The 27,639-nt window shown below is 37.7% G+C and overlaps 1 protein-coding gene across 4 annotated transcripts; it reads left to right on the top strand.

The window, feature by feature from the left end:
* GXYLT1 (glucoside xylosyltransferase 1) lies at nt 1-27,639 on the top strand. Of its 4 annotated transcripts, none has more exons than XM_071552373.1 (8): nt 1-255; nt 6,965-7,057; nt 13,085-13,259; nt 14,230-14,355; nt 15,172-15,423; nt 23,281-23,404; nt 23,729-23,901; nt 25,768-27,639. In XM_071552373.1, the coding sequence occupies exons 1-8, from the start codon at nt 59-61 to the stop codon at nt 25,927-25,929; spliced, it is 1,302 nt and encodes a 433-aa protein (XP_071408474.1). In that variant the 5' UTR covers nt 1-58; the 3' UTR covers nt 25,930-27,639. The 4 variants fall into 4 exon arrangements, with proteins under 4 accessions (XP_071408474.1, XP_071408476.1, XP_071408478.1 ...); XM_071552377.1 differs by lacking the exon at nt 1-255 and adding an exon at nt 2,479-2,489; XM_071552376.1 differs by lacking the exon at nt 1-255 and adding an exon at nt 4,598-6,182.

Genomic DNA, 27,639 nt, shown 5'->3' on the forward strand with positions numbered 1-27,639 from the left:
TCGCGCTGCCGGTGGAGCCGCGGGCGCGCGCGGCGCTGCCGGGCCGGGCGGGCGGAGGATGCGGCGCTTGGCGCGGGTGGCGCTGCTGTGCCTGGGCTGCGGCGTCTGCTCGCTGCTCTACGGCCTCAGCCAGCTGGCCCTCTCGCTGGAGCAGGAGCCCGGCGGCGGCCGAGAGCGGCAGGCCCGAGACCCTGCTGCGCCCGACGCCCGGCGGCAGGCGGGGAGTGCGGGTCGAGGCGAGGCGGGCGCCGGAAGGTACCGGGCGCGGGGGCCGGGGCCGGGCGGGGCCGGCGCGGGCGGTGGTTCCCGCCGCATTCCTTCGGGGAGGGCCGGCAGGAGCGGGGGCCGCGGGCGCCCCCGGCTGTGCGGGCCGGGCCGGGCCGGGCTGACGGCGGGGCCTGGGAGGTGCGGGCGGGGAGCGGCGGCGGCTCCTCTGTGCGCGCCCTCCCCGCGGAACAGGGGCTGGAGAAGCCTGGAGCAAACCAGGGAAACTTTCCGAAGTGGCGTAGCCGGCAGCCGATGCGCGTCCCCGCGGCTCAGAGCCCGTCCCTGGCTGCTCCCGGTGGGATAAGGGCGGGCGGAGAGGGGCGGGTGCGTTTCCTTTTGCCACGCGGAGAAAATTTCAGGGTGCTCGTTCAGCTCTGAAACCTGATAACTTTAGGTTACGAAATATCACTTAATTGAAGCAAAAATTATTATGGGATACCTTAATACAGCCAGTCTTCTCACAGGGACTAGCGAGTTCTGTTTTGTAGTTAAGGGAGTGTAAATCTCAGCGTCTCACACTTTGCAAAACTACATAATTCTGTTGCCTGCCTCCTATCAGCAGAAATTTTTACGTGGTCAGGGGGTAAGTGAGATTATGGAGTGAAAATTACTAGCTTTCCTTTAGAATGTAGTCTCATAATCCTTTTTACCTGAATCCTGAATCCTAATGCCAGGAAAAGAGGAGTGACACGAAATCTTTTACTGAAACTGGAGGAGAAATTCGTGCCAGGCCTTTCTGGGCCAGCCTAACTCTAGCTCCGCGTGAGTTCTACAGTAGTTTAAAATAACGTGAGTTTGATGGTTCTGCGATGGTCACTCCTTCCCAAAGCTGCACGAACTCTGGCGCCCCCCACTCCTTGCGCTGCTTTTGCTTGTCTAAGCGCACAAATGAGTTGATCTGGCATGCTGACCTGCCTGGAAATCACCTGGTGTTTGGGCAGCTCATCGCTCTGAATTGCCCCGTAATGTAATTATGAAAGTGTCGCTGATGGTGCAGAGGAGTTATGGAGGATGAGAGGATGGCAAGCTCTGACTTAACAGTCTTAAAGTACCATTCTTAGTTACTAGGGATGGAGTCAGCTGAAATGTGAAACCCACCTTTTGACTGGTGCAGCTACTTCAGAGGATTCTTTTTTCCCCCGGTGCTTTTGCTTTAGTTCAAATTAATACAGATTACAAATTGAAAATAAATGTGAGGATGATGTTTCTCATTTCTAGTTCATGATTAAAAACTTGTTGGGAGAAGTTGATATCAACTAGTTCTAAGGAACACAGTAACTACGATAAGCGTTACCTTTAACAGTTTTATGTAAGATTTTACTGGTATAATAAATAAATTTAAAATAGAAGTGCAAGGAAAAAACCCTATGTCTGTTACTTGTTTACTGAAGAAAATATGCAGTTTATGTGAATGTTCCCTTAGATGCTTATTTCAATTATTCTCGAGTATTAAACTGCATTACATTCACCGTGTAAGGGATACGTGCATCTTAGTGAATGTATTGGTGTTTTTCAGTTTCCATACTTAAGCTGTTTCTTCAGTGGAGACTGAGCACGATGGCCACATGGCTGTTTTATGCCCACTTCTGACTGTCTTGTGATCATGTAATATCCCGAAGGGTTCAGAACGCTATAGGACATGTGTTCAGATAACCTTCTAATCCTTTAACATTTTATATGCAGTAATGGTAACTTTCATAAACGGGTTGCTTCAGCTGTTTTCACTGATAGCTTTAAAATACACCTGAACACAGCAAATCTAACCATCACTGGAAGGCATTTATGCACTCAGCAGTGTTTTTATCTTCTCTTTAGCCAAGAAGGGTTTTGTTTGCTTGAATAATCTGATTTGTGTATGCCATAAGGGCAGAAAGAACTCAATCATGCTTTGGGATCAGGGATGGGGAAGTCAAATTTTCTGTTAGTTTTCAGAACATGTGAACATGAAAACTGCAAGCTTTGAATAAGGCTTTGGAATGCCACACCTGGAAGAATTTGGCAATAGTGATGACACATATAGGTAGAAAATAATAGAAAAGAAGGGACCATATTGAAACTAGAATTGCAGGTTGAGGCAAGATCCTCCAATAAACATAATAATTCAGGGGAACTTGTTGGGTAATCAGTTTGGTAAGGAGTTGTTTGTTTCAAATGCTGCTCTAGTCTGGGGAACAAGAGGACTGGAAGCTAAAGGCTTGTATCCTGGAACTTGATATAAACAGGTGAAAAAAAATTTAATAATTTAAAAGCTAAATCCAAAGGTTGGGTTTTAGCTGTGAAAAAAGATTAACAATGAGGGTAAATTGTCCTCCTGTTTATTTGTTCCTGTGAGAAGAGTAGTAATGAATAGCCAATACTGTCATGTGCAATAGCTAAATGAACAGTGGATCTGAATTTGAAAAAGTTGAAAGCATATTGATGTTTGTACTTCCAGAAAACGCAAAAATCAATCAAAAGGCATTATATGTAGTTGGCCTTTTTCCCTTTGCTGCTAGGATTTAGGGTGCAGAAGGTGACTGAGAAGAAAGTGAAATATAAAACATAAAACCCCAAAAAACAGTGCATAGATATGTTTGCTACATATATTTCATTAAATAGTGCTGCAATCTGCTGTCTATGAAGTATCCTTTCAAGTCAGTCTTTTTCCACATGCTTTCAGATGAGTAAATTAGCAGACTGTTTGAGAAGTGATTCTTCAGTTAATTGTATCAATATTATCACTTCATTTAGGTAGATAATGTTTGTCTTTCTAGCCAGGTCCAAAAAAGTGCTATTCTAACAGTAAGTTGTAGAAAGAGAGTAGGAATCAGTCTCTTGTCAGTTCTGTGATATTAGGTCAGTGAATTTGACTGTATTCAAATGAAACATCTTTGCATTATGCTGTAATTAGCCAGCTACACTGCTTGGCTGTGTGTGACACCAATACCTGACTGTGTTGGTCTCTTGCTTTATAACTATCCTCGTAAGGGGAGAGTTAACTGGATTTTAGTGCGTGGAGAAGTGTAGCAAGTACACCCACTAGCTTAGCAGAGGAAGGTGATTGTGTTCTTTCCTTGGCCTGTACACAGCTGATTTTATCTGTATCAGAGCTTAACCAGCAGTTTCACCAGTCTGCTTCTCAGCTGTTCTTGCATCTTAAGAAACTGGTCCAGAAGATGTCTAAGACTTTCAAAATACGAGTTAAACTTCAAATCATTCAATGCTTCATCCTTTTAAATTGAAACTTCAATAAAAAATATGCTGAATTTGTCAAGCCGTTCACTAGCAAATGTTATTTTACATAGAAATATTGTAAACTAATGAAACATTATCAAGATTTTTCCAGTTACAAAGTTTGTCATGTGTCAGACATCTAAAATGCATTTACTGTCTCCTGTCTAATAAAGCCATTATCTCCATGACAAAACATGTCATGACAAATTTGTAATATTGCTACAAATGTTCAGGAAAAGCTATTGACAAGAATCAGGTATTCTCAGTGTATCTGGGAGTTGCATTGAGCATCTTGTCATCCCAGATTTTTACTCCTGTGTGCTTATGAACAGAAAGTAACTAAAAAAATGCATTTTTCCTGTTTTCCTGCATGTTATAAATTATGCTGTATGAGACACCAATTTGTTTCTTGATTGATTCATGCAGTTCATTAAACTTAAGTTGTTAACGTGGTACTGACAGGAACATGCAGTAGTCATGGCTGCAGACCTCACCATTGGACATTCTGCTGTTTGCTGTGAAGTTACAGTAGTATAAAAGATGCCACATAGATTGAAAAATATTTTTGAAACCGATCTCCATCAGAAAATTACAACTTATTGTTGTAGAATTCGTTATGGTTAAAGCTTGACTCACTTGAACCTCAGTCTTCGTGACTGAAACTTGTGTGTTGCTGTGTATGTTGCACAATAATTTGAAATTGTCCTTTAATTCTGAAAAGTTTTATTTTTAAGTCACAATACAGACAGGTTTTCTATGTCTGTCTCCCGAGGTTCTTGCTCTGCAAGTGGGCTGGTCTCGTTCCCAGTGGTTATGTTGGCCAGGATGCACACACCGACATGCCACGTGCACACATGTCTCTCCAGTTCCTGCACTGCAGGTTCACGGGCCTTTGTGATCTGTGGACATCTTTTCATTTGTGGGCACTTGGACCTCTGTACATGCACATGGGACAGAGCTACTCCTGCCACCTAGGAAAACAGAAATTGAGTTTAATAAGGAGACTGGTGACCAGGCACCCAACATGGCCAGTCATATTGACTGGCAACCTGTTCCCATGTGACTGGACCCTCCTATCTTCTCACTGTTTTTTGCATTCTCATTCCTCCCTAGTCCACTTTGATCCCACAGAGAGCCCCACACCCCTGCAGGCAGTACTCCCACTCGGCAGTCAGTAAGGTGGTCTGGAGAGTCTCTCATGTTGGCTCATCTGGTGGATCTTCTGCCTGTTTCATGACTCACTGCTCTCCTGAGCTGGGGCTGGGTCAGGGTGCTCCATGTGCCTGGGTTAGATTGCTGCATTTCTTTCACCTGACATTATTTTTTACTTTCTCTTTGTGGAGACTGGCCTTTAATCACATAACTATAATAGATGTGAGCAAATATCCCTCTCCAGCGCTGAAAGTGACTATTCCTGTCTGACTAGTAACCTTGCTGAGGTTACAGTGACTGTGTCTGATGAACAGATACAACACATCTCCCTTGCTTTGTAAAACAATCATTTGTAGAACAAACTTTGCTCAGATTTTATTATAAGTAAAATAATATCTTCATGAGTGGCATTTGAAGTGATCTTGTTGTGAATAATGAGAAGAAAATGCTGTCTGATTATTCCAGTCTTTAATCCTTTGCAAAAATCTTGAGGAATATTGTAGCATATGATCAGTTGAGAGAGACTTCCGTTGAAAGGAAAAAAGTCTTAGTGTAACATTAGGTAAATTGCATACATACCTATCCTAGTAAGATTTTTGTTTTCAACGTGAAATTTATGACTCAAATCCGAGACTATAATCTTGTTGTTTTGCTGAATGGAATATTGGAAAGGCCTTATGTGTCAGAGAAATGACTTAGGCATTGCTTCAAACTTGCCTCTTGCCTTGGTATGGTGGTCCTCAAGATAGCTAAGAAGGCTGTTGTTGACAACTGGAAGAGGAATCCCCTGTGATAATAAGATAATAATTTTCCAATCCAGAAAACTGTTTTTGAGAGATTGTCTATTAATTTATCCTAAAAGTGTTGAGAAACAGTTACTTCAAAAAGGTACACAGTAGAGATTGTAAAAATTCTTCAGATAAGTGCAAGGTCTTAATATGCCTTGACATTTTTAAAAAAGCTACAAAGGTTGATACAAAAAAGACTCTGGCAGAGAACTTGTGGTTTTATACCGTTTCCTTTGGTAAAAAGGAGTGCACATATCCTAGACAGTCTATATTTTTGTGTTTTGTACCTGGTATTTATTTGTGGAGAGCATTCTTAAGTCATGAGATCATATTGCTTGAAAACTCTTGGAAACACGTGTATCTACAGTATACAAGGGTTTCCTGTGATCTCCACCAAAGAACTGCATCCCCCTCGGGCACATTATGAGGCTGTGTGATACTCTGTGTCTATCAAGTCGTTTTTCTCAAGTGTTACATAAAGAAGAAATAAACAGCTTGCCATATTTTGATGCTACCTTGATCTGTTGTCTGGTATTTGCACACCATTGGCCTTTACAGATTCCAGATGACGCTACAAGATGGTACCAATTCATTTCAGACTTGCAAAACCAGTAGAGTTCTGAACTATAGTTCTTAAATACCTTTTCATCAGCAGCTTTTGTGTTGGTTTTTCTTCTTGCCTGTCTTTCATTCACAGATACTAACTTTCAAAGGAGAATAAGCACCACTGGCTCTTTGTTACCAGAACAAGAAGCAGAGAAGGTCACTCAAGAGTATATCCCCTTGCTTTACCATATTCTGCTTGCTCATTACCAATCTTAAATCTTGATGTTGATTTTCTCACCAGAACCTTTGAAAATATGCTGCTGTTTCTATTTTTAAATATTTCCTGTATTGGTCTTGCATAAAATGTAGTGGTGAACTAGTAAAACTTTCTTTTTTAGTTGTTAGTGTAGCACACGTCAATAAATTATTAGTCTTGCTTATTAGAATGGAGGAAAAACAATGTGCCAAATATGGTGATTATTTCTGTATTGCATTAGCCTGAAACAATGGAACTCCTTGGTACTGCAAAGCCCTGTTATTTATTAAAAATCAGATTTGCAGGTTTGCTCTGAACGGAGTACTGGATGAATAGGGATTGTGTTAAATGGACAATATAACCTTGAAAATGAAAAGTTACAGTTGCTCCTCTGCAAAGGTGAAGGAGTTCTTTCTAGCAGTACTAAGTGTTGCAATGTGCTCTGTTACCTATGGACTTAATTTACGCCAAGGACATAGAAGGACCCTCAGAAATCGCAGCCCCGCTGTTTTTCTCTCTCTGAAAGTACAAGAGGGGGCGCTAAAGGATGGGATCCATTCTTCCTTAAAAATCTTCCTGTTTGGCATCTTAATACCTCCTCTGTATTCAAGTTGCCTTACATAGCCAGTTTTTTGTGAAGTGATTAACTATTCAAGTTATGTTTCAGCTATAAAATAATCCATTTAACTTTGCCATAAAATCAGTAACATTTATATAGGTTATTTTTGTCTTATTCTGTTAGGTGTAAGAATTTGTCTGTATCTTTCTGGAATTCCTATTGGATGCTGCCCTCTGATGTTTGTGGAGTGAACTGCTTTTGGGAAGCTGCTTTTAGGTAGGATCTGTTATTAAATAGTACTTTATTATTTGATTGCAGACAGGTATAGCTGCTATTTAGCAAGGTGAGAAAGCAAAATATTTTGATTGCTTCACATGCATTTGACCTACTTATATTGTGATGGCCTTTAGCTGGGTTTTTCCTGTTACATTATTTTTAAAATTGTAGATTCAAGTGTTACGCCAAAGAGTAGATTTTTTTCCCATTATGTTGCTTCATGCTTCATTAAATAGAAACTTGCTAACATCTGTTAAAAGCCTCAATATAGTGTGAAAAGCTAATGATAAATTAATTATTTTCCTAAAATAAGACTTGCTGCACAGTAATACCTATGGTGTAACTTGCAATAAAAACTGACAGATCTGCTTAGTAGTTGTTTGAATTTTTTTAATTCAAGTTATGTGTTTAATAGAATTTGAGGCGTGTACTTCATCCAAAACCACTGAAACAACCCTTTTAGAATGTTCTCTGACATGCAGTATGTTAAAGCATAGACTGTGTCCTTGCGTCTTTACAAATAAGTGTGACTCATGCAGTAGTTCAAGATCGTTTGAAATCAGTGAGCTCTGAGCAGGTGCTGATTCTAATATTGGATAAGTATCTTGTCTCTGAGTTAATCAGTGTAAGACCAATTGCTTATTCTGGATGTGGGAAGAATTTTGTAGCTATTCTGCCCCCACATTTTTTACCACCACTCTGATTATCAACTTTATTGAGAGAGAATGTCTTGTGCTGACTTCTGGCAAAGAGCATTGTTAGCTTGCACATTGGCAGAGGAAGCTTGAGATCACTGTTACATACTGTGTTACAGATTTTATCAAAGTGTAAAAAATGCTGATAAAGATAACAGACTCAGGTTTTGCATGGTCTGGATGATGCCCATCTGTTCTAGGACACCTTCCAAGGTGCACAATGTCATCTGGCTGGTATGGCTGCTTATTTCCTGCTGGAACTGATTAAGAAGAAATTCTTAGGGTCGTTACTATGCTGTCTGACCAGCCTGATTACAGTTGGTAGATGTTGCACTCAAGTGGGTTTTAACTTGTGTTGCCTGCTCATAAACAAAGTTTTACTGATTTTTGAGTGTATTGAGGTTCACGTGTTGTGGATGTGTTGACATGAATTGTGACAAAAAAAGAGACTTCTCTAAACTATCTGGCTCATTGGGGGATGGCACTTCATACTTTTATGGTCAGTTTAAACTTATTAATATATTGTACCTTCAAACTTAATCTACTATTTGAGTTGGCAATTGAATAGATTACATTTGGATGTCATACACAAGTGGTATCATTAGCATACTTTTACAGAATAAGCTCTGATCGTGACATGTTTTTAAATCATTGCAGTAGTACAGAGGTAAGCTGAGTAAAAACTAGAATTTTCATCACTTTAAAATCCAGATAATGTCTGTAGTTACGTTGATCCTACTTCTGATATGTGTGGGAATGATTTAACAGCTGCATTTTAATCAGTTTAGGCTTTGCTGCATTCTTCCTTCCATGCTAATTGTAAAAAACACCTCAGTGGGTGAAATATTTGCATTGATAATGAAGTTAGCTCTTTATACTGAAGAGGAAAACACATTTGTGGGAGGCTTCTGTTTGTTCTTTTAGTAAGTGTAAACAACTTTAACACAGCTGAGCCTGACAACCTAGTTTGTTTGGTTATAATATCAAGGAAACATTGTTTAATGGTGTTAATGGAAGGACTGAGAGACTTTTTTTTCAGTAACTATGTTTAGGAAGCTGAATACTGAATACCTTGTACATTATAGACCATACAGAGAAAAGGTCAAAGAGAAGCAAGGCTATTGTAGCTTTTTCAGAACAAGGTGGGAGAATTTGCTTTGATGTAGAATAATTTTTAAAATGTAGAAGAATTTTTAAAATGTTGTATGTAACATACAAAATTAGTCTTTTTGTGTTACTGTCATGTGACTCAGTGGTGGTACATAATAACTAGTGGTGCAAGTTAAGATGATGGTGATTTTCTTAGAAAATGACGAATGTTTTTACATTGTTCAAAACTCACGCAATTAGATTAAAAATGGAAACTCCTCAAGGAATGGGCCAGAGTAAAATTTAAAAGGACAACTGAGGTCAATTTAATGCTTGAGTTATTTATACAACTCTGTTCTCAGTACCTGGCTGCTCATCTTTCCTTCCTTGGGTCCACCAGACATGTTAAGGCAGTAGGAGAGGAGAGCTTGATTACCAGTGAATTCGAGCAGGGAGCTTCCTGTTGATCCCTCGGCATGTTCTTATAGTAGTACAGCAACCCATGAGGAAAAATGGAACTCTAATGCACCACGTTTGGAACAAAGAAGTAAGATGGATTTGTGGCTTTCTATAATAAGAGGGTCTCTATACTTGAGTGTAGCTTAAAAAGGGAGAAAAAATTGCCCTGGTCACACTGGCAATTCTTTGAAGATTCCCAGATTGTAATGCTGTGGCTTCTCTGGAAGGTGTGGAGCCTGGAAGGCAGCAGTGTATGTGTGCAGCAGAAGCAGCTGCTGTACTGTGACCTCAGTAAAGCAGAATGAATGATCACAAAGGAGATGGAGTTGTATACAAGGTGTTCCTGTGTGTTTGGTACCCTCTTACCCTTGTTCTCCATGTGCTATGTGAGAATAGGAGTACTCTGCCTTAAACAAATGCAAGTGACCCTCACTGCCATGCCTTGTGTCAAGTCTAGAGGACAGAGCTAAGATTTTTTTGGAGCTGGTGGATATTTTAGAGGTGATAAGATTTGGGTTGTGTTTTCTTTTTTTCGCCAAAAAGTCCAGCTGGGATGCAGTGAAGGTTGTAGGAGAGTAACCTGTCAAAACAAACCTCTATAGCTTATTATGAAATAATAGCTTCATAATTGCAATTGACCTAGAAATCCTAATTTAATATACAATGCATTATGGTAAAACTTGTTACATATAAAGCAGTGTCTTGACAGACAGGCTCTGGAAAACCTTTTTGTAGCAGATTTATTGAGCATATGCAGCTATGTTCCTCTCTGAGGCTATTAACCCCACAGCAGAATTACTCAGCCTAGAATGAAGGTCTACACTTGACACAGAAATACTTGAGGGCAAGGCATGTACCTGGCTTTGTGCTGCTGCTGAGCAGCATGTTCTAAAGTATATGGTTTTGTTCTCTCAGACCACCCAACACTGCACAAGACATGTTCTCACTGGAGGTGAGACTGCAAAGCTCAAGCTGATAAGCTCTACTGGACAATTTGTATTTTGTGCTGCCTCTAGTGTCAGGCTGTGGTTTCTAGTGGTCTGTATGCAGGGAAGTGAAATGCAGCTTATAACCACTAAAGGATGTCTCTTCATGGAGTTGGAGCGAGAACCACAATTCTGGAGTCTCATAACTTGTGCCTTAATATATTTCTGAGATCTAATATCTCATCCCCTTTGTAGTGGATAATCCCCAGAAGGAATGGTGGCCTGTTCTTTCCAACAGCTTCTTTGCTCCATCTAGTTCAGGGATAAAACTTTGTTATGAATTTATGGATCTGACTCCAGCTGTTCCTCATATTGTACAAGATGAAGTTGTTAGCTCTTTCTAAATATTTTTTTTGCCTTTAAAAATTATTTTTAGCACATATTTAAAAGATTGAGCTCATGAAGTGAGAAATTCAGAGAACAGATTGTGTGAACAAAGCAACCGTAAAAGAATTATAAATATGACCAGTGAGTTTTTGTTGTGTGGCTTGAAATGTTCTTTTATTCACAGATGTCACTAGATGTAGGTACAATAAGAAAGAGTCTTTGAATCTCAGTGTGCATTAGAGTTGCTTTGGCATAATTTTTGTCATACCTTATTCATGGAAAGCCACGTGTTACATGTTGTTCAGGAGCTTGGCTTGCAGCTGTACGGTTTGTGTAGGTTTTGCCCTTATTTATTACATGACCTTGTAATATCACTGTAGGCTCTCATGACTTCAGGGCTTAATTATTGTAATTCCCTTTTCAGTGGATTAGTGATGAGGCTAATCTGCTGCTTGCAGCTTGTTCACACTGCAGCACTGTACTTATTTGTGGGTTTCAACTACCCTCATCATCTTCAGCTCGCATTGTGTTTTTTACATTACTACTTACTACATGGTGTATTGTTTAAATTAGTTTTATGTATAAAGGTCTGAATGGGCATGCTTTGGTTGCATTTCAGTATTTTTTGTTGTTGTTGTTACTCAACTAATTTTTCAGATTTTGCTGTAAGACATAAAAGGTTTCAGTCTGCAGATTAAATCATCTGAATATAGACATCTGCATATTGGTGTCTTTGTCAAGTAGGTCTTAAACAGTGGGCAGTCTCGTGGTATAAAGGAGAGCACTCTGAACTCTGAATCGCAAGGACCTGAGTTCGAGTCTCAGTGGGGACCATCGCCTGGCAGTTCAATGCCTCCCTGCCATCCCATCCTGTCAGATCTCGGATGCTCAGCAGGGTCAGCCCCGGTCAGTACTGGATGCTGTGACAGTCCCGAGGACTTCACTGTCACTGTCCAAGCTCCCTCGGCCGTGGCAAATGAACCTTAGGACTTAAACAGTGGGGCCAGTTCTGCACACGCTGTGCCTCACCTAAAACATCCACTGCGCAGGCTGGAAGGGCACACCCACGTGGGGAGAGCCCTACCCAAATCTTTGTTCACTAAGTCTGGCCATACTTAAACAGTCATTAAACTTGAAAGAGCATAGAGGATGATCCAGGTTACAAGCCAATTCATTGCTGAAAAGTAAATGCTTGGTGTTAATTAAGAAGCACTTAGATATCCTAGAAATCTCCTTGGGACTAGTAGATACATCATCGTCTTTGAAAACACCCAGTCCTTCTGGACTGGCTGCTGGAGATCAGGTGGGGGATATATATATATACCTATTTTAAAAATTGATTCAAGCCTTAGGTGTTGGCTTTGAAATAAGATGAATTACTGTCTATACTCCATAATCTGGCACTAGATCTCTGTTGGCTTTAATGAGACTTTGGACACGGTCTCATATATTGGCATCTTCATTTATGTGCCTTATTTGGGATCTGAATCCGATCTATGAGGTCTTTTGTCCACGGGATTTTTAATAGTGCCCCAAGCCTTGACTTAAGGCTGCACATTCTAATTAAAATTTTACTAATCTTAAATCCCTGGGATACCAGATTTTTTTAGTTCCAGATCATTACATTCTTTAAAAACTCAGAATGTTTTTTAAATGTAGCGATTATTTATGGCACTAAAATTCGGCAATTTTACAGTGATAAATTTGCTTATGTTTTGCCTCTTGGAACTGAAAATAATGTATGTAACTATTCTGTGACTTAAAGAAAAAAAAGCCATATTTGCATAGTATCTACTGGCAATTTAAAGGAAAACTTGTATGTATCTACATAGTTAGATCAATGTATCTACATTGTGCTAAGAATCACATATTTTAATTTCTGTTTTGATGAATTTCTAAGAATGGGTAGTTTGTCAAACATTTCTCTAAATGCCTAGATCAGTCAAAATGTTCTTAAACAGAACTTCTTGAAAGTGGAGGTTATCTCACTTTTGTTGTTGAGTTTAAAGCTGCTGTATTTGTCGTTTTTACCCATGTCTGTACTCAGTCCAGGGAAAGGGAAAAAAATTAACTCATGTATAGACTTAATGTGCTGTCAGCCTTTCACATGTCGATGTAACTTCATGTAATCTTTCTTTTAAAATAGCTATTTTGATGAAATTCCTTGTTATTAATAGATAGTAAGATTGCTAAGAAAGTAAACATTGGTGTAGCTTCTGTATAGCTCTTCTGTGCCTGGTTTTTCCCTTGCAGGCTGGGATAGTGGGAGTGAATACGAGAATGATTCAGCTTAAATGTAACCATACATATGAGGTGAAATGATGTAGTTTATGTTTTGTTTCAGATATAGTTTGCTGGTTTCAGTATGACAAAGGGTGTTTTGTTAAGTTACTTCCTGCAGTAAATAGTAGAGCTTTTCTTTAAGCCTGTGCTAGAAATAATGTCAAATGAAAAAAATATTTTTGTATCAGATATGATTATATGAAAACACATCCATCTGAGAAAATGCATCTAGCAGTGGTGGCCTGTGGTGAAAGACTGGAGGAGACTGTTACTATGTTGAAATCAGCCATTATTTTCAGCATCAGACCTCTTCACTTTCATATTTTTGCTGAGGACCAATTACATGAGAGTTTCAAAGACATAGTAAGTATTCAAAGAATGTATTCAATCAATTTGTAGCACAATTTGAGTAATATATAGCAATTTCTCTGCTTGGGTAGTAGTTTTTTGATACAGTGGCACAGATGTGGGCATCTAAGTATAAGGTAATAAGGCATTCTTAATGTTGGGTAGAAATTTCTGAATTTTTTTTCAGTGGAAGAATGCCAGTTGCTAATATCAAAGTTCCTTCTAGAGACAGACCAAACCTTCCTGATTTATCACCTTAAATCTGTTAAATACAAATTTCTGATGTTCTGAATGCAAACCAGTTATCTTGTGTGAGCTTATTTAAAGTTGTCTTTACAAGAAAAATTTCGATATCGATCCTTTTTTGTCCCTGTGCTTACAGCATGAGTCAGCCTTATATTGTTTAGACAGTGAAACACCAGTTTTTGAAAATGGTAGACATGGTTATGTCTAATTTTAGCAAATTGCAGTTAATGAATATAACATTATGACAGTAGTAGCAGTTTTAGAAACTGATTAGGATATAACTGGAGGGTTTTAGTACTTTTGTGCTTAAAATGTTTTGTTAACTGTGACATTAGTATGTTATACTTGCTAATGTATATACACTAAAGTTATGCAGACAGTAACTGTGGCAAAAATGGAGTAAGTTATTTTAAATTTCGAGAGATTTCATTGTTATTTCTCCTTTGGAAGCTAGTTGAGGGCAAGAGTTTTACTTAATGTACTTACTTTTGTAAATACTAATTTATTTTACATTCTTTTTGCTTGTGATCTGATATGATGTATTTTTTTCATAACGGCCTGCAGGTGCCACTTTTTGTCTGAGTATTTTGATTAGCTGACAGATTCTTGTAGTTGGAAAGCATTTCTGTTATGGAAAAGAGGTGTTGCAGTTGTGTTCAGTTATCAGCTTGAATACGGGATTGATTTATTTTTTGTAATAGAATTGAAGTAATTTCTGTGATTTCTTTTTTTCACATAGCTCGATGAATTCCCCTATGAAGGAAAAGTTAATTACACATTATATCCAATAACATTTCCAACTGAGAGTGCAGCAGAATGGAAGAAATTGTTTAAACCATGTGCTTCACAAAGGCTATTTTTGCCAGTAAGTTATTCTGTAATAGAACAATCCAGTAGTTTGTTTATGAAGGCTCAAGCTGTCCTTGTTAATCTGATATCTGCTTGGTTTGAAATGAAGGGCTACTACTACTTCTGAAAGTTACTTTTATGACATCCTAAAAAAATCCTCTGAATTTAGCCACCTTCTGTGGTACTAATACCCTACTGAATAAAAATCCTTTTGTCACTGGCTGCATTTTGGCACAGTTTCCTCAGAGAGGGATATAGGTCATGTCATCCTCTCAGAGGTAAGAAGGATTTATGACACTTCATCTCCTTATTTAGTTGGAAAGTTTCCTGCATTTGTAGGTCTGAGAAGTGTTAGAGAAAATGGAATAAAAAATGGGCTGTTGTTGCCAGTGTTTTGTGCAGCCTTTTCTTTGCTCATCTAAGACACTTCAGAAATCATCATTAAGGCTTGGTGAATTAGAGCAGTGGCATGTCTCTCCCAAATGCTCTGCTGGGGCTTTTATGTCTCTCCCCAGTCTGATGAGCTGCATAGGAAAGCCAGGGAACAGGAGCCTCCAGACCTACTCCTGAGGAGTCCTGACGTATGAAATGTAGACTGAGTGTGTTTGCATTACTATTCTGTATAAAACCTCTGTTGCCCTCTACAAAAATTCTTTAAAGTGGGAGAAGTGATGACAACTTTATTGACTGCAAACTGTCAGGCTAAAATGAGTTTATTTGCATATGATGAAAATGTGTTAAACTTTATTGTGCAATGGTAGCAATTTCTGTTTTATGAAGAGAAGTTCAATAAAACTTAAAACTTTAGGTTTAAATTTCCTTTTTTTCACAGTTAATCCTCAAAAATGTGGATTCGCTGCTGTATGTTGATACTGACATCTTGTTTTTGAGGCCTGTTGATGATATTTGGTCTTTTCTGGGAAAGTTCAACTCCACACAAATTGCTGCAATGGCACCAGAACATGAAGAGCCTCGTATTGGGTGGTATAATCGCTTTGCTAGACATCCCTATTATGGACTAACTGGAATTAATTCTGGAGTCATGTTAATGAATATGACACGTATCAGAAGAAAATATTTCAAGGTATGTGTGTTGCCCCTATTGCATTTTCTGTGGACTTGTATATTTTAATTCTAATCCTGTTTCAAATTCATGTGTAATTTTCAAAATCTTTTCCCTGTAATTGTAGTAATCTTCTCAAAGTACACTGTGTTTAAAATACTATTTTTTAAATGTCATTCACTGTAAAGCTTGGGGTTCTCTAATTTCAAGTGTGTTTGATTGTTTTAATTTTTCTTAGTTCTGAGAGCTCCTTGACTTGATAAAATTTGCTGAAAATTACATTTGCCAGTAGATATGCCAGCATTTTTAATGCACTACAGAGATCTCAGAAAAAAGTTAATGTAAACTTGTAACATGTGTGTAGTTGTATGACCAGGAGGTGGTGCTAAAACATTTAGTAAGTTGTTTAAAATGAAGGTTTCCAAATTTTGATCTTTTACTTTTTAAACCAGGTGATTAACACCCTAAGTATCTTCTTACGTATTTTGAAGTCATAGTTTTTGTTGACAATTAAGTTCATCATGAAAGTATTTACTACTACATTCATGAAAGCAGTGCATGCAGCAGTAGAAATGGTCACTGCTTCTCAGATGGGAATTTTTTTCTTACATACTTGAAAGGCAACTACAAGAGCAGTGCTGTGTGATTATGCTTGGAGGAAAGTACATCTCTGTTTGAGAGAGGTTTCATTAGGGAAAAATAGTAATGCAATCAAAAGCTTTTGGAAGTGCATCATGAGAGGGGCAATATAAACTTTCTGTAGACATTACTTCTCTCCCATTTCCAATTTAATAAACAGCTTTTATCTTAAAATTCTTGCTATGTATTTTTGTTAGAGAAATTCAGAGAATACAGCAAAAATGGAGAATGAATTATCTCAGTTGTAGTTAAAGTAGAAAGTTGTAGTAGCTATAGTATATAGCTGTAGAAGCTCAAAGAAGAAAACTTCTCTGTATATATCATCAGTGGAATCTTGCATTGTCTATTTTATTTGTTTGTTTAACTGATTACAGCATATGGAGACATGAAAACACTGAAAAGTATAATGAGAAAAACATGGGACTGAAAACTGCATGTATCTTAACCTCTGACAATGCACTTCTGTGTAGCGAATTATTTTTAGTGTAGTGAACACTAAGATAAGGTTGGTCTTCTGTTCATACTGTGCCAGACTTCTGGTTGGGCTTCTCAGTACAACCTGGATTATAAATTTATTGAAAACTTCATGTTTTTACTAAAATTTGAGTAAAATTTTCAAAAGTGTACAGGTTAAGTAGAATACTAAAATTGTCAATAATATTAACTGTAGTTTTCTAGAAGACAATATGAAGTCCTTTCTCCTCAACACCTAAAACTGGTGTTTTAAGTCTATATGTACAGTTTTAAGTAGGTGAGATAATTCATGAGTATTTTGAAATTCAAAATGAAACATTGCGACTTTCTCTTGGTTCTAGAGGGCTGGAATGTTTTCCAAGTCCTGAGAATATCTGCTATGTGTTCCTGATTTTGCCATGTGTATTTATTATGCAATGAAGTGTCTGATTATTAAGCCAAAACCAGCCTTGGAGGAAGTGAATTTTTATAATTGTTCCTTATTATGGGGCTGAGTATCTAAAACCTCACTGTAAGGCAAAGTATAAATCCATGTGCTTTTCTTATTAACCGCCTGGCAAACTTCAGTATACCTAACATGATGTGCAGTTTCTGGCTAAGTGGGCCACTGAACTTCTCTTTGTAGTGAGGAAGATTGTGTATACTGACTGGTTTGGGGAATCTGAACAAAAAAAAATTTGCAAATTTTTCTGAAAACATTCAACTTAATGGTCTTTCTCATATTGTTTAGTACGTGCTGTACTAAGCAAGTCTGCCTGATGAGTTGGAGACTGAGCAATCATACAACTAAGGGCAAGGAACTGACACTGGAGTTGGCTACCCAGTTGGCTACTGGCACTGGAGTTGGCACTATTTTAAGTATTCAGAGTTATGAAAGGCCACTTGAGAAAGGGAGGCAGAAACAAAGCAAAGCTTCCTGATAACAAAGCACATGATTCAAAGCCCTTTTTGATGGATTTAGTTAAAAATAATAAAAAAGGCAATTAACCCATTCCTATGCTCCATTTCAGTTGTTTGTTTTAAGTGTTAGAAATACATCATTTCTTTCCCAATTAGTTAGTCGTAATTCTTTGGCATCGTTCTTAGAGCTTTACTGTCACTTCAAACTTAGACTTCCACTTCTCTGTGATGCATATATACTTCTATCCCTTGCTTTTGCATGTCTTCTGAAATTCATACTTGTCCAGGAGTACTTCTGTGTGCGCTGTGGCTTTAAGACTAGTGATGCACATTAAAATATTCTTTCACTCTTGCTTGATTGTAAAAAAGAAATAAAGTAAGATGGTGTGTTCTGTATAGATGGTGTGTTCTCTATACCTGTTTTTTGGAGAGTTGTTTGTTTTCTGGGGGGTTGAGTTGCTGAGAACTCAATTCTTGCATGAATTTAATCCTTTTCCTTCCATTCCTGTGCTTTTCCTCATCCCTCACCATCCCTGTTTTCATTATCCTGTACATCTTTCATGGAGTCTGACTAATTTTCTTGAGCAAGAAACACAGATACAGTGTTTGGATGCATGGTGTTTCGACATATATGGATTTTCTGTTTCAACTGAAGCATTTTGATATGTCCTCTTAGGATACCCCTCGTTATTTAAAACCTTGCCTGGTATCTTTCAGGTCCCTTTATAACAAATATTGAGCATCTAGCTGACCATCCAGATGTTTTACCTCTTTCTCTGTATAGTTTCTAGCAAGTGCGATGTTTATTTATTCAAGCTTTGGAGTCTCTAGACTAGACTCTGCATCAGACCTTTCTGCCAGTGACCAGACTTGTCTCTGACAGGAGTTTACCTGGTGATTTCTAAGCCATGCTGCTGCCTTAGTCCTTCTACTTGTTGGACACACTGGAAAAGTGTCCTCTAGTACCAGGCTTGTGGTAGCATGCTCAGTCAGCCAGAACAGCCTGGGGACATCTAATCAGAGAGTTACTAGATTATCTGAAATTTTGGAGGGATACTGCTTGATCATTCTGCTCCTACCTCATAGCGAGACAGTGCAGCCTGAGTAATGACAAAGGAGGAAATGAGGTTGTTATACAGTATTGATTATTGAGAACTTTAGAGAACATTCAGCAGGAGAGCCATTTAGTTTTGTCTCCCCTAGTAGCTAGAGTGTGGTCCCACAAGCTTGCAGAGCATCACAGAGCCCAAAGATAGACAAGCTTTATTACAAAACCTCTGCTGTTCATGGAGACTTGCAGAGACTGTTTTCATCTTCAGGTTCCTTGAATGCCTTAAGAGAAGGACAATTGGTCAATAGGAAAAATTGCAAACCTCACAGCAAAACTTTATGGAAGATTTAGTGTAGTTGAGTCTGTACACAGTAGGCCTGAGAGTGTGTAACTTCCCTTGTGACTGAAACCAAGTAGGTACTAACCTGAAACCTTGGGAAGAGAGAGGGTAGGGGTAAGATCTGTTCTAAATTCAGGGGTAGGGGCTGTCCTAATAACTCCTTGCCAACAACGCTGAAGATGCTTTTGGACTTTACAGGTAGCTGTTCCATTTTGTGTCCCATTAATTATTCCAGTCAAATAGAGTAGAACTAGAAAACGCTTCATTGTTTTATAGAAACCTCTGAATTTGTTTATATTCATGTAGGAGGCTCAATAAATTGTTCAAGGAGTTTATAAGTTCTGGGAATTTTTGTATCTTTAAAAAGCTGCCTGTAGATGTTTTTGTATGACACTGTAGTGGCTAGAGTGTTTATCTAAACAGTGGAAGTTTTGAATCCGGATATCCCTCCAGTGCTGTGGATTTAAAACTGCAGGTTCTTTGTCTGTTGTAGTTTTTTCAGCCCCGAATTAGACTGAGTTGCTTGAGGCCTCTAAGCATCTTTCTTCTGTTGTCACATTGATTTGTAAGAGTCAGGAGGAGCCAGAAGATGGATAAATAAAAAGTAGAATCAGAGACTTCAGCTAATGGCTATAGTGTTTGTCTGGGTAGCAATAAACCTGTAGTTCCATGTATTGCTCCAGGATTAAGTCGTCCTTTATCCACTTGCTTATTAAAGCCTCAATCTTCTCAGGACTGTCAGGTCTGATCATTTTAGACAAGCATCCTAACTACCTGGCAATCTCTGGTGCCTCTCAGAAGTCATTACTTCTGTTACTTGTCTTGTGTGTCTTGAGTCTCTGTGTATATGTACAGCACAAATATATGCAATGTATGCACACATGTGTGCATATATTTGGGCAATAATCTTGGGCACATGGTCGGACTCTTGGGGATGGTCCTGTGCAGGGCCGGAATTGTACTCTGTGATACTTGTGGGTCCCTTCCAACTCAGCATATCCTGTGGTATGTAGAGATACATATGCGTGCATGTAAGTGTTACTGAATAGAGTGTGGTCATTAAACACTGCATAACTGGGCATGAGACTAGAATTCCTTAATGGAGCTTCTCATGGTTAGTGCCTGCATGTTGTCTTTGCTAAGCAGCAGTTATAAAATGGGAATGTAAAACGTGCAGGAGTATTTAGGATGTGGAAGAGGGAATAATAGGGGACTTCTTTTGTGTTTGTATACATATAGATACTTTTTAAGCTGGAAGAGGTATAGCAAATATCACAGATATGGTGTTTTAACAAAAAGTCCTAGACCAGTGAGACAATATGATTAGAGAGCAATGACTTTTATCACATTTATGATGAAAGTTGTTGTGATGCCTGAGATCCAGGCAGTCATGGAAAGGAACAAGTTCTGAGAAAATCAAACAAGCCCCCAACAAGTTAAGTCCAGATAGAGTGTGCAAAGTAGAGGTTCATGGATATGCTTTAGAAAAAAGTAATCAAAAGCTCAGAGAGTTTCTATGACTTAAACCATTATAAACTCTTGTTTTTACCATTCAGTGTTGCTTAGGGCTGTAGTTCTAAGAAATATGGTGAGCCTGAACAAAAACTAATGGCTTCTAAAAGAAGGTTGCTGTCTCTTGCTAGCTTTTCCCTGGTTTTCTTATTTACCTTGTCCTAGCCTCTGGTGTTTATTGGTCCCTTCTATGATCTATTCAATTTGGTAACAGTAGAAAAAAGAAATCCATCTGCTGGGTTATGGAAGTAAATCAGCTCGCAAAAGCGTCCAGTAAGTGTTAGCACTGCACTGGTACTGCAACAGCAGTATAGAGTCATGCAACCAGAAGGAAGTGGGCTGGCTCTAAGTTGGTGAACTGTTTGTGAGACACAACTGCAACTGGTTTAGATATTGCTGGATTATTTGAGAATTTTTCCTCAGTTTTATGTTTTCATACTGGAATTAAGTGAAAGGTAATAAAAGGCTAAATGTGTCAGCTCTTGAAGTCTGACTTCAGCCTTGGCCAGGCTGAAGTTTTCTGGTACAGAAATGAATAATGACCAAACTATTTAAAGCACAGCATCTAAACAAACAAACAAGATCCCCCCAAAATGTAGAAAAACACCTTGATGTCCCTATTTATATTTTGTTCTTACACATTTTCTTCTTCTCAAATAAAACTAGCTTTGTCAGCTCATACGAGCCTGTCTGTATCAGTTTGATGGCATCACAGAAATGCTCCCTATTGTGGGTTTTTTTCTTAAATCTCTTTAACAGTCTTTGCATATTGTTGAATATTGGAGACAAGGCTTATATGCTGGAAATCCGTAAGTTATCATGGAGTCGTTTCTCATATTTACTTGACTAACTTCCGAAAAGCAGTTCTGTCAGCATTCTACTTCTCAAGCTGTTTGATCTCACCACAAGTTACAACAGAGTATTTTAAAGGATTATTCCAATAGTTTCTTTTGCTCTGTGACTCCCATGCTGGTGTCATTATACATCACTGTTAATAAGTTAATATATAACTTTTTTACGTATGCAAAGATTATTGAAATACTACAATTTATAATACCTAAACCTGACAGCACTGTTTGTCAAGTAGTGTTGCTTCTGGACATCTGGCTATGGGATATATGCTGTTACTTGCTTTGCATCTTCTTGGGATCAATGCTGGATGTCACTGCTATTGAAACTTTACAAGTGAAATGAAAATTGTACTAAATAATGATTTTAACAATTTATATTTCTATGTCTTGTTCTAAAACCTTATTTGCTACTGTATGTTCTCTTACCATTATTATCCTGGTGTGAGTGAGCTAATTTAATTCTGGTTTTTAATTATTAGCATTGTGTCTAAATTTAAACCTTCGGTTAATATTTTATGGATGCCAAAGTTCAGGTGAAGGACTAACCTTCACCTACTGTGATTCAGCCCAATTTATTTGCTTTTTGGAAGGTTTTAGCTTGGTGTTAACCCTGTGTTTTATTTCATTTAATCACATTGCACTGAGCCTAATGATAATTCTTACTAGAGAAGAATTCTCATGTGCATTTCTTATGCCTGCTCTCATCAAATACTTGCAGGCAATCAGAGTCATAAATTTTTTAGCACAGAAGAGACTGTAATATTCTGTTTGGCTTCTTACATAATACAGGCTATAGATCTTTTTTGTATGAATTCTTGTCTGAAATCTGATAGTGGTTTTTTTTTAGTCTTCAGTTCTGAAAGCTCTTCATATTTGATGGCTGAAATGATTTGAGGAAAGAATAAAAATTGAACTGCTACTTTGTGCACTTTCTAGTTTGTCACCGTAGAGCTCCGACGAAAAAGTCTTTGATACTGTAATTCTAAAACGGAATATTTTGCTCCTGGTAATTTGTCTATTAACATGATGTTCCTGTATGCAAATTCCAATCTATACTGGAGTTCTAATTTAATTTTTTTCTTTGCAATTTCTTAAAAAGAGGCAAGAGTTACAATATTGTACTTGTTAGTAATTTTCTCTTTGGGACTTTGTGTTATTCCACCCTCACTCTCACAACTGAAGTACAAGGTACAGAGTGAGCGGCCTTGTTCCTTTTCTGTTCTAGCTGAGCTTAAAGATGGTGTAAAGATAAGAAACTGGCTTTGCAGTATGTAACCAGTTAAGCTGTAGATTTTAATCTCATTGGTAATATGGGCAAAGGAGTAAACTGTAGACCAGTTAACCCCAAGTAGCACCTCCTCAACCAGAACCTTAAAAGAACTCCTTTTCGTTTAAAGTGATTCTGCTGAGTCAAGCATTTTGGAATTTAGTAACAACTGTGGGTTTAGTGTCTTACTGACTTTTACTGGGGAAAAGTTGTGCCTTTGCTGTGGAAGTTCAGCGACTTAAAAAAAATTAGTTCAACTCAATGAAAATTCTTTTGAAAACCTCTGAAGAATCTGTGTATTTTTGTACACTACTTTGTAGCCTGTGTTTTTTATCTGTATGTTTGGAATTATTTAAGCACTAACTTCATATTGAATTGGTTTGAATTTTTGACGTTAATGTTAGAACCTATGTGTATTATGACTCTGATAAAAAGAGAAATTAATGAAATGGGGATATTTAATACTTCCCATCTACTTCCTGCATCACTTAAATGCAGTTTTAGTGTTAGCTCTTACTTCTGTATAAAAAACCCTTGCTATTTCTTGGAACTCTTACCTTAAGATGTTTAAGGGGAATCTTGAAGACAAAAATCTAACGTGGTAGTTAAATAGAAGTAGGAGATGCATCTAATTTTCCTTCCAAGTTAATACTTGAGATATAAAGCATATTGGAAGTATCTATAACTACTTTCCTTAAATAGGCTCATTGGATTAAAAGGAAGAAATCATCTATACATTTGAGATTTGTAACTTTGAAATGAAAATTGCTGTGATTGTGTAAGGCACTTCCTTATAGGTATAGTTTTCCTGAATGTGTGTTGTTTGCTTTGTTTTGTTTCGTAGAATGATATGACACCAGTCCGGTTACAGTGGAGAGAAATTCTTATGCCACTACTGAAGAAATACAAATTGAACATAACATGGGGTGATCAGGATCTATTGAACATTATGTTTTATCACAATCCAGGTAAATCCACCTTGATTTTAAGTCTAGGACTACAAAGCTGATCTTTTCCATGATGTTCAAAAATCCAGGAAAATCCTCTTTTAGCAAACTTTTCGGTGAAGTCGTTCAAGGAACTATTTGCTCCTCTTTTTCTCTGAAAGCATTTACTTTGAGAGTTTACATTGACACAGCACTGGAACTTGTTAGAGTGTAATTAACTAGCTATTAGATTTCTAAAGAACTGTACAGAAATCTGTGAAGCAGTGTTAAGAAAAAAAGAGAAGATTAGTATATTTACTGAAATAATTTTGATACTTAATCCAGAGCTCTCCTTTTTCCATACAGAAAGTCTTTATGTCTTTCCGTGCCAATGGAATTATCGGCCTGACCACTGCATCTATGGAAGCAATTGTAAGGCAGCTGAAGAAGAAGGTATATTTATTCTTCATGGAAACAGAGGTGTTTACCACGATGATAAACAACCAACTTTTAGGGCTGTCTATGAAGCAATAAAAAATGTGAGTGTTTTAAGCATTGTACTTGTTATTTTTTAAAGTATTTTTATCTATCGTGCTGCATATATTTTGCTTGATACTCACCTTGATTACAACATAGTAATCCTTTTCTCTTTTAAATAACATTAAGTGTTTCACTGGTTTCTCCTCTATTATTTGGACAGAGTTCCAGTATATTCCTGTTGTCATGAGCATCTTTGGAAACGTAGTGTATACTATGTCTATGTTAGGATTCTAAAACATTGCCTGTCATTGCCAATTATTTAAAAAGCTGTATTCTCATTCATTTACTAAATCATCTGGTAAACTTTTTACATGAGCATTTGGAGATCACAGAATATCTGAACTGGAAGGAACCCACAGGGATCACTGAGTCCAACTCATTGCCCTGCACAAGGCAGCCCCAAGAGTCACACCATGTGCTCGAGAGCGTTGTCCAAATGCTTCTTGAGCTCTGTCAGGCTTGGTGCTGTGACCACTGCCCTGGGGAGCCTATTCCAGTGCTCAGCCACCCTCTGGGTGAGAAACCTTTTCCTAATACCCAACCTAAACCTGCCCTGACTCAACCTCAGGCCATTCCCTCGGGTCCTGTCACTGGTCACCACAGACAAGAGATCAGTGCCTGCCCCTACTCTTGCTCTTGGTCTCACGAGGAAGTTGTAGAATGCAATGAGGTCTCCCCTCAGTCTCCTCCAGGCTGAACAAGGCATCACTGGAAGCTTCATTTCTCTGAAGATTTTAAATGCAGGAAAAACCCCGTATTCACAAAGTTTGTGTGTATTTATTGCAACATTTTTAACACTTATATGTATCTAGATTTGGATTGTAAAACAATTTTTATATACTGTGTTTTGACCTTTTCTAGAGATTCTGTGTATTAATATGTTGTTGTTCCTTTAAAAACTAAACACAGTGACTTCTTTTCATTCTGCAGATAAGTCATCCAATAAGCTATCACTACACCAGTATACTCACTGAAGAGCTGTAAAATTTAGCACTGATGCACATTTTAATGTAGCAGGCCACTGTGTGTGTATAACCTACAAAAATCAATAGTATATTTTAATGTTGCTTTATAGCATGTTGTCATAGAGATATAAATTGAAGAGAAGTACTTTTGGGGGTCTGAGAATACGGTGCAGGGAAAGTGATTGTGTTCCATAAAAATATGGTTTCTTTGTTTCCTTTGAATACTGTCAAAAACAGAAGAAAAAATTATTTTCTGTTATTTATGATCCCATTTGGTATGTGAACATATCAGAGAAAGTATGTAAAAAAGTGATGATTCAATGGTAATGAGATGAACAAAATTGTTACTTCAAAATACTGTTTTAACTTATTATTTGTTTATAAAAATATAGCACTGTTGAATTAATGACAACTTTATTTCATGCCTATGTTAAACACAGTATGTGTTTGACCATCATTCAGTTTAATGAAACTTCAGTAGTGCTGCTTTTCATACTGCTGTTTCATTATAATTTTATAAGAATTATATTACTTAAAGGTTATATGCCATTTGAGAAAGTTACCATACAACAAGAAAAATAACCAGAAATCATTTTAGGTCTGTAATTTTTTATTTTAACAAGGTAATTTGAAATTTCCTACTTTCCTCTCTGACTACATGCATCTAGTTACATTAAAAAAATCTTTCATGTTATGCTTACTGAAAGCATTAGAGAATATTTCTGTAATTTGGAGGTGTTTTTCAATTATTGCATTCAGAAGCACTCAAAGTTCTTGAAAATCTTTAATTAACATATAGAATGCAAATACAATGCTCAGAAACATTTTTACAAAACTCTAGTACCTCTAAATAATGCCAATCTTCCATATTGACCTTAAATTTTTTTGTCTTCTTTGCAGTATTCATTTGGAGATGATCTGGTTCATTCACTGTTGCAGCCCCTAGAACTGGAATTACAGAAAACCATGCATACATACTGTGGAAGAGTTTACAAAGTATTCTTAAAGCAGCTAACAAAAAGCATAAGGGACTTGTATGCCAGAAGATCAAAGGGAAGGTGACTTTTGACTTCCAGGTGTTACATCAAGAGACTGAAGTAACATACTGGTCATAAGCTGCAAGAATACTAATACAGCTTGAATGGGCTCTTAGTGTGCTCAGACTAAAGTTTACTAGCATACATAAAAATGAAGAAAATATTCATGTAATGAAGAACAGGAACTTTTCTGCAAAGGTGACTTTTTGCTCTTGAAGTTTAATCACTGCTCATGTTTATCTTGGATTTAATGATTTGGGTGTTACTGGCTTCTATGGTCAGTAGTTTTAGTCTGCATAATTCAGTTATCTAATAATCAAATGAACAAGGAAGAAATGAAGATGGCTCTATTTGGGAGTGTACCTCATTGTCTAAAATTCTCTTAAACTGTGAATGTAGCAATAATTGAGTCAGCAGCACTAACTTCACTTTAAAGGTGTGAACTTTTATGTAAACAAAGTTGTTTACAAGAGCAGAAAATATTCTGTTTTCAAAGAAATGTGTTGTAAACATTGACAATCTGTACGTGCCTTTATATGTTCATCTCTTACATGTTGAAGTACTGTTTTGACAATCTTGTTTTTATCTCAGATGTAAACTGCACACTATAAATATGATCTTCTGAGAAATTAGTAGCTAGTATGTGATACTAGTTTTCTCCATTGATAGATAGGGGAACTTTATATTAAAAAGCATTTGTTTGAACATTGTAGAGCCATTAACTCTAAAAGGTAGAGCAGAGTTGAGGGTGTATTTTAAGTAAAAATTCACTTTGAAGGTGCTTTATGATACTTTTTAAAAATTTCACGGTTTTACAGCTTTAATAGTGCATTTTCAAAGCAGAAAAAAAACCCAACAGTGGAAATCTGTTGCTGTTGTATTTCCATACTAGGAAATATTACCTAGTGATTGTTACAGAGTACATAGGACCTAAAAGTGAAGAGCTGTAGTAAAAGTTCTGATGCTTCATCAGACTGTGTAGTAGATGGGTTTCTTAGAGAATATATCCTGTTACTGTATTGTTTTAATAACATGGCTTTAAAATAGTTTGGGGGCAGACCATCAACAATATGAATGCATTACTGTCAATAGGGTGATGGTATTTGTAGCAGGTAAGGATTAGGATTTCTTCAACTATCTTAGTGTAAAAAGGTCTGTTTATGTAATACAAACTTTTTTCCCAGAGAAAAACATGAAGAAAGCGCTGAATTTTAGTGTTACAGTAAAATATTTAAACTTGCATGGTATAAAATGTATTTGTAAATTATATTTGAACTTAGATAACCTGTCTAAGTGTGATGAAGTCTTCATAAAGTGAGATTTTTGGATTCCAAAAAGGTTCCTGTGTTGAACATGGAGGATCCATTTGCTGACTTGCACCTTCATTCCAACTCCATTTTAGAAGCTTAATTTTTGTGGTTATTTCCATGTCAGGTAGGCTGGCTCTGACTTCCAGCTTCCTGTGAGCTGGATAAATGCTTTAGCAGTACAAAACCACACTGTGCTGTAAGCAGAGTTTATGTTCTGCTTCTAATCTCCCTGCAGGCTCAGGGTGTAAATTTCTGGGATGGAAACTAGGAAGCAGTCTGCCTTGCACGTAGGTCTCTCTGCCTTGCTGTGTAACCTTTTGAAGTCTGAAAATGTAGAAGTTTGTGTGAAGGTTCATACTGTTACTGACTGATTTTACAATATGCAGTTCATTATTTTTTTACATAAATACTGATTTTTATATCAA

This window comes from Pithys albifrons, chromosome 3, assembly GCF_047495875.1.
Source record: "Pithys albifrons albifrons isolate INPA30051 chromosome 3, PitAlb_v1, whole genome shotgun sequence".
In the NCBI taxonomy this organism is placed as follows: Eukaryota; Metazoa; Chordata; class Aves; order Passeriformes; family Thamnophilidae; genus Pithys; species Pithys albifrons.

What these genes read in the sequence shown, in the direction of transcription:
- GXYLT1 (XM_071552373.1), top strand. Translation starts at nt 59, where the DNA reads ATGCGGCGCTTGGCGCGGGTGGCGCTGCTGTGCCTGGGCTGCGGCGTC. An exon ending in CACAAAGGCTATTTTTGCCA is followed by an intron (nt 14,356 to 15,171) that starts GTAAGTTATTCT and finishes TTTTTTTCACAG; the next exon opens with TTAATCCTCAAAAATGTGGA. An exon ending in TCTATGAAGCAATAAAAAAT is followed by an intron (nt 23,902 to 25,767) that starts GTGAGTGTTTTA and finishes TCTTCTTTGCAG; the next exon opens with TATTCATTTGGAGATGATCT.